Here is a 12,841-nt window from a genome sequence, read left to right on the forward strand (position 1 = left end):
ACTCATGGTTCAAAGGTGTTCTAGGGGCCAGGGATGCTGCTCAGTGGGATGCAGAGTGCCGGCCTAGCATGTATGTCTCCTGAGCTGGACTTTCAGCACCGCCTGGAAGACAGAAAGAAAGGAGGCATTGTGCCCAGTCATTACCCATTCAGCGGTGACTCACAAAATGAGCATGATGTAATTTTCCTTCTTTTTCTCAAGGGCTTTCCTTCTGCTGAGAGGATACAAGTTCTGCTTTTCAGACAATCTTCCTCTTTAAAATTTGTTTATGTATATGAGTAAGGTGTGGCTGACACACCACAAAAGGGCATCAGATAACAATACGGATTGGGTTGCTGGGGATTGAACTCAGGACCTCTGGAAGAGCAGCCGGTGCTCTTAACCGCTGTGCCATCTCTCCAGCCTGGCAATCTTTTTCTTAAATCCAGAGCTACTTTTGAAATATTTTGGATCTATCACCTCTAATTAGCTGACTGGAGGCAAACAATAACTGTCCCTGGAACAGCTACCCTAAGAATCTAAGAATGAAAATTCTAAACCACACCCCTAGAGGCAAGGACAGTGACTGCATCCTTGCCCCACCCTCTTTCCACGAAGCCCTTCAACTCCAAGAATTCCACAGGAAACCGTACCTGTACATTGATGGGACGCAAACAGCATCTCCTAGGGGTGGAGAGATTAGCAACCTACCATTGTGAAACCACTGTAAGGCACGATTCTAATTAAGACAATTAACTTCCCAGGCTTCAAAAGTTTGTAAAAAGTAAACTGAACAGAATCACCTGAATGGTGAAATCATCAGTAATTTCTCCTTTTTACATCTATTGTCTATGATTAATTTTTTTAAGGTACTAGGGATTAATCCCAGCACTCAGGAGGAAGAGGCACCAGATCTCTGTGAGTTCAAGGACAGCCTGGTCTATAGAGCTAGTTCCAGGACAGCCACAGCTACAGAGAGAAACCATATCTTCAAACAACAACAACAAAAGACCCTGGGGCCCCAGAGCCTCAGGCATGCTAGGCAGATGCTCCCACCAGCTGAGCTACATCCTAGCCCAGACTGTTCATCTGAGGCTGAGGTGGCAGGGGGTGGTGAGTTCAATGTGTTCGAGAGAAGAGCGAATTAAGGTAACGCAGGTCATGGGTCCTAGCGCCATGTACTTGCCAGGGAACAACGGGCAAAGTATCTAATCTCTTTGCAGCCTGTTTCTGGACCTACTGAAGGCAGAGGCAGCAAAACGGAGCGGAAAAACATCAGTACTGTCTCACCTGAGGCTGGCGCTACAGAGGCTTTTGCACAGTGCCTGGCATTCAGAAAGTACCCACCAAGTGGTTCCAGTAGCTGGTGTCACTACCGCCCTCTGGTCTGGTACAAACCATTTTGCAAACTGGAGTGCTAATGAAGTGGGTGGGACCTGAGTCGGAATGGTTTCCCCGCAGAGATCAAGAGCCAGATGGAGGACAAGGCTGAGACCCTTCAGGCCGGGAGAAGCGAGAAAGGAGTGCCACATCCAGGATTTGGACGATGAGGATGGGACAGCTTTAAAGTAAACTTAGACATCTATTTTCTTATCGTACGTATAGTGGCAGTGTGCTACGTCATGTGTAGGGGACAGAGGATAACTGGTAGGAGTAATGCTCCTGTTCCGGCAAGTGGGATCGATCCCAGGGATCAGTCTAAGGTCACCGGGGTTAGCAGCAAGTTATCCCGAGTCATCCCAATGGCCCACAGTGCTTAGTTTTACAGGTGAGCAGTTTGTAGTTGGCTCCAGGAAGAACATTTCTCCACACGCACTTGGCTCTTGTCTGGCCTTGTTCCTTGAATTCTATGTGTATAAATGCTTTGTGTGTGCACATCACATGTGTGATCAGTGCCTGCCCACAGGAGCCTGATTTCTAGTCCCCTGGAACTGGACTTCCAGGCAGTTGTAAGCTGTGGGTGTTGGGAACTAAATCTGATTCCCTCTCTGCTCCTGTAACTGCTGAGCAGTCTCTTTGGCCCCGTAATTTTTTTTTTTTAAAGACAGGATTTTGTTATGTGAACCTGGAACTCTGTGTAGACCAGGCGGACCTCAAACTCCTCTTTCTGGGAGTTCTGGGGTTAAGTGTGTGCGCCACCATGCCAGCCTTCCCCACCCATTTCTTTCCACAAAGAGACGAGTCACAGAAGGTTCCTTCTGAATGGGCATCACCGTTTATTGTCGTTTGTGTTGGGAACTGAACAGAGCACAGACTGTGAAGAGGAGGAGGAAGGAAAAGAGGAGAAAAAGTATGTTTCTGAAGATTTCATTTCTTTAAAACACTTTATGGTTTCAAATCCTTTTTCACCCCAAAGGAAATTTAAGAATTCAAGTATGTTGCGTAGGGAGCGGTAGTACTTCTGCTCGAGTGCGCCTACGTGGTTACGTGGTGGTGTTTGTCCGGGCATGTAAACAAGCAGACAGATTTCCACATTTCTTGCACCCTTTTTTTTTTTTTTTTTTTTTTTTTTTTTGCTTTGGTAAGGCCAAACCCCAAAAGGACACAGCATACAAAAGAACCCAGGGTTGAGGAACTTATTCATCCTCAGAGGATAACGGCTTAGGATTGGAATTGTCACATAGGATTAAAAAAAAAAAAAAAAAAAAAAAACCAACAGAAAACAAAACACAACCCTCACCTCCCCCAAACCCCACAAGTCACACGAGTCCTGATTCACTCCAGCCAGCCTGCTGTCGCACCTGCTTCTCAGGATCATAACTGAGGGGTGGTAGAAGGACCAGGCCCACAGGGTTCTCTTCATTTTGTTTATAATAAAAAAATTTAAAGGGCTATTTCAAAAGAAAAAAAAAACCTGAAATTCAAATTCTGAAAATATCTTGCCTTTTTTATTAATCATGTCATCTAACACCAATTAAAAAAACAAGTCTGTGAATATGATATAAAAATACGATCCCCAGGTTAACACTTCGTCGCAGGCACAGTTACCTCACAGAATACATGTTTGGAGGGCCGGGAAAGGAGTCTGGGTCTGTGTCTCTTTAAAAATCCCACAGCAGTGCCAGTGGGTGAGGGAGGGGAGATTCTTTAGCAGCAAAATGTCCGAGTTCTCTAGTCACATCGAAAAAAACAAAACAAAAACGTAAGCTCAGGGGAAGCTGCCCAGACCCACTCGTCACTAAACACTTCCGCTGCCGCAGCCCCAGGGGCGACAGGCGAAGGGCGCGCTTTACTACACAAGCCATGGAAAATTCGTCCCTCAAGCTTGACTGTTGTCACTTAAATATATGTACAGGAATCCTCTTCTGTCATGTCCCTCCATCTCCACTGCTTGGTCACTCGGGGTGGGTTCTCAGGATCTGCTCACATCTGGTTGGAAGCAGCTTCGAGGCGGATGCTGCTTTGGCCTGGCTGGCTGGCTGGCGGCTTCCAGCTGAGGATGCGATGGGATGGGACACTTAGTGGTCACTGCTCTGCTTCTCTCTCATCCAGGCCTGAATCTGCTCCTTTAGCTCTGGCACTGAGGGAGAGGAGACAGGGGGTTAACAGCCCAGGTGGGCAGGCCCTTCGGCTTGCAGTCCTATCTAAGTGGAAAGAAAAGGCCGCTCATTCCCCAAAGATGCTGAGGACTGTGGAAGAGACAGCCACAGACAGGAAGACATTTACAGCCAAAGTGAGCCCAGTGCTTTGTGTCTTTTCCATAAAAAGAACTTAAATTGTGTGCTTTCTATGGAAAAGTGCTGGGGACTGAACCTGGGGATGTACGCATCTAGCCAAGGGTTCTGTGGGTGTAGGCCTAGCCATCTTTTCTTTTGTTTGAGACAGGATCACAACTAAATTGTCTGGGTTTGCCTTGAACAGGCTACCCCCTTCTGGCTCATCCACTCAATAGCTGAGGTCACAGGCCTCCGGGCACCGGGCTTGCTCTTAGTCTCCTACCCTCGCTGGCCCTGACACTGGTCGGCGCAGCAAGGCGAGCTGGGCCTCCTACCTGGCTCCAGCATGCTCTCAGTCAGCATCTGGCGGTTGAAGGGGTCGGTGGGGGAGTTGAGCAGATGCCGCAGGATGATAGAACGGTCCATGATGGTCCCAGAGGGCAGTCTCACGGGATCAGTCATCAGGGTGTCCATCAGAGGGTCTGTGGACACAGAGCAAGAGCAAGCTAACCCACTGGTGGGGGGTAACCCCGAAGAGCAAAAGCAGACGGTTTCTACCAGGGAGACATCTCAGGGAGCACTGTGGAGCCAGCAGCCCCCGAGTCCCTTCCTGTAGGGGAAAGCAGCACGATGATGGCAGATGAAGGGGCATGCCGTGCCTTGCCTTCTGTAGCTGCTGCTGGGAGAAGAGAGCAAAAGCGGACAACGAGGCGGCCCTCAGGGCAGAACCCTTTGCCTTACAATCCCCACTCCTTCCTTGTAATGACAGAGCTGTCTTTAAAGTCTTTGTGGTTATCTGAAGACACCACACTAGGGATGGACACTGCAGCTGTCTTCACACACACCAAAAGAGGGCATCAGGTCCCATTACAGATGCTTGTGAGCCACCATGTGGTTGCTGGGAATTGAACTCATGACCTCTGGAAGAGCAATCAGTGAGTGCTCTTAACCACTGAGCCATCTCTCCAGCCCTGAATGTTCAATATTTTTTTTTTTTTTTGGTTCTTTTTTTCGGAGCTGGGGACCGAACCCAGGGCCTTGCGCTTCCTAGGTAAGCGCTCTACCACTGAGCTAAATCCCCAGCCCCGAATGTTCAATATTTTAATCTATAATATTAACTACAATTTGTACACACAATTTTAGACAATACTCCAGAATCAACTACAGCGTACTGTCAAACAATCAAGAACACTGATGGCAGTCGCCCTTGTGGTGGTTTGGATGAGGATGACTCGATAGGAGTTCAGTATGTTTCAATGTGTGGTCCCTAGTTAGCAGAGCAGTTCCAAAAGGATTAGGAGGTAGGCCTTGCTGGAATGGGTGTGGCCTTGGTGGGGGAGATTTGTCACCAGGAGTGGACTCTTGAGGTTTAAAAGTCTACCTGCACTCTCTCTGGCAGTCTGCCTCCCTTCAAAGCAGCATGTAAGCTCTCGGCCCCAGGCCTGCCTGCTTGCCAGCCTGTCGCCACACCCCCGGTCACCATGTCCCCTGTGACCATGCATGATCAGGATTTACCCTCCGAAGCTGTAAGCAAGTCTCTAGTCAAATGCTTCTCTGAGGAGAGTCGCCTTCACAGGAATGACACAGTGACCAAGACAGCCCTGTGTGATGTCACACACTTCAAGTTACACCAAAGATGTGGGCTTGGGCATGAGCATGCGGACTTGCCTCTGAACTCGTCCGGGGCGTCACTGTAGTCTATTTCCGCCCGAGCATTCTTTGCCACGATTTCCTCCACTTTCTCTGCAAGAAGCTTAAACTTTTCTATTGCGATGGTGGATTTGATTCCTGCCTTCCGCATCTTTGAAATGACTTCTTCGAACAGTTCCTTGCTGTAGGATCGCTGTAGATGAGGGAAGGTCACAAGAGATGAGAACACACTTGAGAAGAAAAAACATGTCGACCGAGTCCAATTGCTTCTTCTTTGCTCCTAACAACTGTAATTATACACTCTGTCCTCCATCTCCCTACACTGTCCCGTGTGCAAGGGTGTATACACTCTGTCCTCCATCTCCCTACACTGTCCCGTGTGCAAGGGTGTATACACTGTCCTCCATCTCCCTACACTGTCCCGTGTGCAAGGGTGTATACACTGTCCTCCATCTCCCTACACTGTCCCGTGTGCAAGGGTGTATACACTCTGTCCTCCACCTCCCTACCCTGTCCCGTGTGCAAGGGTGTATACACTCTGTCCTCCATCTCCCTACACTGTCCCGTGTGCAAGGGTATATATGCTCTGTCCTCCACCTCCCTACACTGTCCCGTGTGCAAGGGTGTATACACTGTCCTCCATCTCCCTACACTGTCCCGTGTGCAAGGGTGTATACACTCTGTCCTCCACCTCCCTACCCTGTCCCGTGTGCAAGGGTGTATATACTGTCCTCCATCTCCCTACACTGTCCCGTGTGCAAGGGTATACACTGTCCTCCACCTCCCTACACTGTCCCGTGTGCAAGGGTGTACTGGATATAGTCACAGACACACAGAGACACAATCACATGTGCCAAGGTCATCGTGTGTCGAGGAGAAAGCTGCAAGACCCAAGAAAACACGAAGTTTTTAGACTTCAGGAGCTAAAAAGCATTTATTTTAAAATTTAGCCACTAAAAAAGAGAAGGAAATTGGGGTTGAGTTCGTGTCAGGCACTATGCACCCTGGGAGCCCATGAGACAAGGTAAATTCGAGTTTTCTTGTGAGCACAGATAAAAAGCAAACATGTACCACTGCTCCATGACTGTTCACACTTAGAGGGAAGCTTTGGATTCGTCACCGCCCATTCCCCAGGCTCACTTGAGCAGGACATGGGTGGCCATCACAAGGTGGCTATCACATGTGTACTCCTTCCTTCTTAGCACTTAGGGGGCTGAGAAAAGGAGCATGGGGGGAAGTAAGTTCAAGACCAGTGCAGGCTACATGGTGAGGCCACGTCTCAACAGATCATTAACAGTCAGAAAGCCCAGCCACCTGGCAAAGGTCACTCACTGAAGCCAACACTTCCTAATGCCACATTTCCATGGCATTGGACTGCTCCTAAAAGCAGGGGATTGAGCCCAGTCATAGACATCATCTGTAGGAGTGTGAACAGTGCACAATGCACCCAGACAAACCTGGACATGAATTCAGGCCCAACGCCTCCCACTCATGCAGTTTTATGCAAATCCCTAACCTGGCAAGCCAGAGTCCTCCCTCAGGTGTGACATCAACAGCGATTTCCATCTGAGGGACCTGCTCAGTCACCACACACAAACACACAAGCATGCATGTTTTTCAGTGCCCACTCACTGACTTAGGACACAATACAAATAGAGAAGGAGAATGGGTCCCCCTGACACCCTGGGACACAACCACAGTCTCTAATCACACCAGGCAGCCACAGAACACAGAGCAACCAGGCCCTGCCATCAAGCAAACAAATGTCCGTGAATTTGCTCAAGTGACAACTCCATCTTCAAATGTCATCTCTTCTCTCTGGCCTGTGAGACTGCACACCTGAGACTCGGTGTGGGCACAGGAGGAGCTGGATGCCAGGCACCCACCTGCCATCTTCTCCAGATGCACCCCCAACCCCAGGGTAAGAGAGATGGGCCAGCTACAATGGCTTGCAGGAGCTCCTGCTTCACTGTGGGGCCTTGGCTGAGCCTGCTGCTCATCTTGGGACCTTGTGAGCAGGGTCCATACTGATGCCTACACAGATTCATCTTGTACCTGCTCCTTTTCAGTAGTGGTTGACACTCCTTATCCATCTTTCTTCCTTCTTTCTTTTTAATGAGAAAGGATCTCAGTCTGGAGCCTGATTGGCTTGGAACATTCTATGTAGATCAGGCCGGCACTGAATTAAAAAAGCTTGCCTGTCCCTGCCTTCTGAGGGCTGCATTTCAAAGCTTCCATTTCTAAATAAGCACACAGGCCTGCTTCCTCTGCCTATCCACCCTTCCCTCCCCGTCCACACCTGTAACCCCAGCACTGTTTGGGGGGAGCTGAGGAATTAGGGGCCAGCTCTGCCCTTTCCTCCCAAGGAAGCATCAGCTCCTCTCCTGGATCAGATGCGGTCCTTTGCTTTACAGTCACTACATTAACAACTTCTGAAAACAAGACTAAAAGTCCTGCTTTTACTGTATTTGAGGTGTGGAGAACTTACACGCACGCACACACACACACGCACGCACGCACACATACTGTGCAGGGGAAAGCACGCACAGGGTCTGCTGTGAAGGTGCAGACCACAGATGCAAACCAACAGCTCAGTGCCAAGCCTGTGATGGGCTCCCTCAGTGCTCACCTGGTCATCAGCGATGGCTTTAGCAAAGCGAGCACAGTCCAGCTGTAAGTAGATATCCGTCAGTTGGTCCAACAGCTTCTTTGGCTCAAAACCGTACTTCTCTGGGTTTTCCACTTTGAGGTCCCGGCACTTGGGCCCGCAGAGCTGCTGCAGGTTAAAGTTCAGCATGGCTGCTAACCGGGGACCAAGTTCCTAGGAAATGGGGGATAACAGGACAGTTCAAGCTGCTGGGAAGGTCAGGGACCAGAAGCTCCCACCTCAGTGGAGGCCTGGGAATCAGCTGTTTAATCTTCAAAGAACTCCCGAATTGTGCTGAGCAACACACGCTAAAGAAAGCACTGGAATCCAACGTGTGTCACCACTACTGATCTGAAAACCCCTATAACGGAGTGGGTATGAGTGTATAGAGATGAACGCCCATGGAGTCTTCAGGAAGACACACTCGCGCTTGAAGCACCGCTCCAACTTCACCGAGAAGGAAGGAGGCGCGTTCACTGTCCTGTCAGCTGTGAAGCCTCCGTTCCGCATCTCCCCATAAACTTCTCAAGCCCGACAGTAAAGCACATGCTGCCCTAATCTACTTACTGAAGCGGAAGACGGGGACACTTATCAACATCTTAAGTCTTGTCAGTGTGATGAATTAAACAGCCAGAATATTAAGGACAAGTAGCCCACAAAAGTTCACATGCCACAGCCAGGACAGACAGACATGGCTTCTGAGATCAGAGGGGAAGCTGCTGTAGACCAGACATTACATACCGACCACCAACAGGGTCTTTAAGCAGTGAGGTCCTCCCGCCATGCCTGGGCTTACAGAAATCTGACAGACTCAAGCACAAGGCCCTGGGTTCGGTCCCCAGCTCCGAAAAAAAGAACCAAAAAAAAAAGAAATCTGACAGACTCAGCACTCGGAGCTTCCTGTCGCAGAAGCACAGCTGTATATGGTCCAGCGCTCAGAAGCGGGGGCTGAAACGTGCTTAAGCAAGCGAGCGAGGAGGCAGAAACGCAGGCTGAAGAGACGGCTCAGCTTTTAAGAGCACCTGCTCCTCTTCCAGAGGACACAGTTCAGTTCCTAGCACCAACATCAACGAGCTGCTAAGTGTGGGGAACTCCAGCTCCAGGGACTCCAATGTCCTCTTCTGACTGGCAAAGGCAAACACTGTCCCCAAAACACCCACACATAAAGACAAAACACTGTCTATAGCCAATTCCAGTCAGGTCAGGTTTTTCTTCTGTAACTTAAGTTTTATTTGAATGTGGACATTTGTTTGTAAAGAAAGCCTTACTGGAAAACAGTCAGGCTTCCCTATGTCCAGGCTATCGCATGAGCACGGCGGATAAGTTGCTGGGACAGTCTCCACCATCTTTAAAGACTCATGTCTAGCCTCTGTAGGAAATGCTGGTAACTCCCTTCGCACATCCGTAAGGGAGCAGGAGTGTGGATGGGGAGTTGCTTCCCCTGGCTCCCTGCTGCTGTGCCGAAGTCTGCTTATCACGAAACAGGAAAAGACCCAGGTCTCAGGCTGCAGACAGCCCTGTGTGACAAGGTCTCGGCTGGAGGTGACCCAGTGACTCATGTCCTAGATCAACGAGGAAGCGTGAAGAACTGGGGGACACAGTGAAGTTACCCTACTCCATGGAACGGTGCACGTGTGTGAACCACTGCCCATACCTCGGCTCTCCTCCTTGGCCTCCCGTCCCCGAGCACTGCCACCCCATAGGGCACCGAAGCTCCTTAATGGGGCAGTGTCTCCAGTTCTACTGCTCAGTCTCAACCCAGAACCGAGCACCGCGGGCCTCGAGCCTTGGCGATCAGGTGGAGACTGTGCCTGAGCCTCAGCCATGGCTGTCAGGAGTTGTTGGCTCCCTCAGTGTGGCTACAAAGCCCCTTTAAAAGCAGCAGAGATCTTTTACCTGTTATTCTAACTAATGTCCTTCCAAATCATAGTTTGTTACCTTTACTTTTCTGATAATAAAGCAGAGAATCAGTAACAATAAAATTGTGTCACAAATCCTGATCCAAATGTGCTGTCATCAGAAAGAAGAAAGCCATCTTGACGTGAGCATCTCAGAGTACATTTAGGGTTTTTCCCATGTGATGTGGCTCAATAGATGTATCGGGGAACAAAATTAGAATTCCGCTCACTGGTTGCTGTGGTTAATGAAGATGTGCCGAGTTACAAGTTCTGTACACAGCACCCCAGATAACACAAGCACCCCAGTTTCTACTCACTGGCCTCAGGAACGGCTTCTGGACTTGCTTGGTGAGGAGATGGAACATGTCCACGGTTTCAGTCGCCAGGGCGAGATAGGAACGGGAAACACGCTCGTCCTGAGCAAGCTGAGACTGCCGGGCCTGCTGCTGATCCTAGGAAACATCAAACAGTTGCCAAGGAGATCTCTGCACCAGTCGTCTGCTCACAATGCCTCGCCAAGTGTAAAGGGAGAACAAGGTCGGCTTACACTGCAGAGGCTGAGAGGCCAGTGCACTCCTGAGACGGAGGGAATGGCCACCCCAGCACACCAACCAGACAGCCCATGCTTGTTCCTTCCAGGACGGGTCCTCTGGTGACCTTGACACCTTTTGGTTACACCCAGCTGGCCCACACTAAGCACAGGCTCTACCTGCACGGCAGTCCTGGCCCACTATGACCTCTCCTTCCTGGGCATCAGTGTTCCCAGTGATGACAGCCACGGTCAGCTCTTGGGAGGATGAATTAGACTGGTCCTGTTCAACGCCCCCTAATGCCCCTTTATACAGCACCCCATGTGTGGTGACCCCGACCATAAATTATTTTCATTATTCTTTTCGTAACTGTAGTTTTGCCACTGTTATGAATCATAATGTAAGTTTCTTTGTAGACAGAGGTTTGTCAAAGGGCTGCGACCTATAGGTCGAGAACCACGAAATTAGACTGTCAGAATACCCGTGCACACTCTGGAGCTACAGAGCGGGGCTCACTGCCTTTAAAAACGACTTAAGACATCAATATTTTAAAAAGCTATGGGACTAGGGCCGGAGAGATGGCTCAGTGGTTAGGAGCACTTGCTGCTCTAGCAGAGAGGACCCTGGTTTAATTCGCAGCACTCATATCCTGGTTCGCAACCACCTGGAACTCCAGTTACCAGGGCTTTGAAGCCCTCTTCCGGCCTGCACAGGCACCAAACATGCACGTGGTGCACACGTGGAGGTGCTGGCAAACGCTCTCACACGTTAAGTGCCCGCAGATGGTCACTACCTCCATCAATGCTGCTCCACACAACTGCGGCACAGTCCTGCCACAGACTGGGAAGAGATAACAAACACAGTTTGACCCATGGTGACGGGAGACTCATCAGCTAAGGTTTGGCTTTGAGACAGGGTGGCATGCAGCACTCCCTGACCACCAAGCTACACTGCTGAGGAAGGCTTTTCGTTGTCCTACTGCTCCCGCCTCCGTAGGGCACGGACCACCACGCTCGGTTCAGCACACTTATGTGTATGTGTTCATGCACACAGGTATGCATGTCCAGGCCAGAGAACAACTTTGGGTCTTGCTCTTGGACCCCGGCTTTATTTATTTATTCTTCTACAGTTTCTCTCACTGGCCTGGGACTTGCCAAGTAGACAGAGCTGACAGGCCAGCAATCCTGAAGGACCTCACTGTCACCGCTTCCTGAGCAGTGGGATTACAACTCTGTGCCACTACATCTGGCTTCAGCCCCCACCCCAGAGAAGGGCAAACAGCTGGAATGGCTGCTGTAGCCCAGTGAGTAGGCTTTGGGCTGGCGCCACAATCCGTGCCTGGTGGAGACTCTGCAGCGGGCTGGGGAGCGGCCCACTCCTCTAGGGGTAAGAATGTGCCTATTGAGAGGAAGCTGCACCGGGAAGAACAGCCAGGCCTCAATGGCCTCAGTGTCCCATCCTTCATTTGGAGATACTATGTAGGCTTAGTCTGAGGCTAGACAGACGGACACGGAACATTAAAGGGACACAGAAAGAGAAAAAAAAAAAAGCTGCATTCTGGAACCGGCCAGAACCTTTAACACAGCTCATTAAAGAAAATCTCCTATAGACGCTAGTGCTCCCGACAACAGGCACCTCGAAGATGTGAGAACAGCAAACTGGTCATGCTTAGGGTCGGGGTGTGGGCTGCCTTGACTGTGTTACAGCCACGCAGTGAACCTCACAAAATCACCTTACAACCACATTCACACAACAAAATTTTTTAGGATAAGAAATAAGTGAACCAGTTCGTGTGTGTGTGTGTGTGTGTGTGTGTGTACGTACGCGCACACACTCGTGAATGTATATAGATTTATCTTACTTTTTATGTGTAGAGTGTGTTGCCTGCATGTATGTGAGTGTGCCATTTGCATGTCTGGTATCCAAGGAGGTCAGGAGAGACTGTCAGATCTCCTGGAAATGGGATGTAGATGCTGGAAAACAAACCTCTCTCCACCCCTTCATTCATATATTTTATTTAAATTTTAAATATTAAGCTTTATTCCTTGCAAATTACAGTACTGTAATTTAAGCCACAGAAAGACACACACACACATGAAACCTCAATTTTGAAAGCATCTAATAGGCTCACAATTGAAAATAGAAAAACATCTACGAAAGCCCCTCTCTCAAAATGCTTGTGCTTAAATCTAAAGGATGTAGATAAAGCCCTTTATCTTAATACCCTCCTGATCTCTGCTTCCGGATGGCTGGTCTTGAATTCTTCCCAGCACAGTAGCCAAGGCCCTGGCTCCCCTCCCCCCAGTATCTGAGTGGGAAGGGAACACCTCAGGGTGCTGGAGGCTATGCTAAGCTGTATCTCCCCCTCTATGGTATGTCCTTAGACATGTGACTGAAGTAGAGCGACAGCCCAGAGAGACTCCCAACTCTGTTGGAACTTAGGGAGACTTTGCTTGATAAACTATCACACTCCTTGAACAG

The 12,841-nt window shown here is 49.6% G+C and overlaps 1 protein-coding gene across 3 annotated transcripts in view; it reads right to left on the reverse strand.

Moving 5' to 3' along the window:
- Window positions 1-2,171: 2,171 nt before the first annotated feature.
- Window positions 2,172-12,841, reverse strand: part of Ube4b (ubiquitination factor E4B) — a 103,676-nt gene continuing 93,006 nt past the window's right edge. For all 3 annotated transcript variants that reach the window (NM_001271198.1, XM_006239387.5, XM_017593310.3), the window contains 5 exon segments: window positions 2,172-3,499; window positions 3,971-4,117; window positions 5,304-5,478; window positions 7,915-8,106; window positions 10,148-10,282. In NM_001271198.1, coding sequence (NP_001258127.1) covers window positions 3,438-3,499; window positions 3,971-4,117; window positions 5,304-5,478; window positions 7,915-8,106; window positions 10,148-10,282 — 711 coding nt within the window. In that variant the 3' untranslated portion in view covers window positions 2,172-3,437.

This window comes from Rattus norvegicus, chromosome 5, assembly GCF_036323735.1.
Source record: "Rattus norvegicus strain BN/NHsdMcwi chromosome 5, GRCr8, whole genome shotgun sequence".
Classification (NCBI taxonomy): Eukaryota; Metazoa; Chordata; class Mammalia; order Rodentia; family Muridae; genus Rattus; species Rattus norvegicus.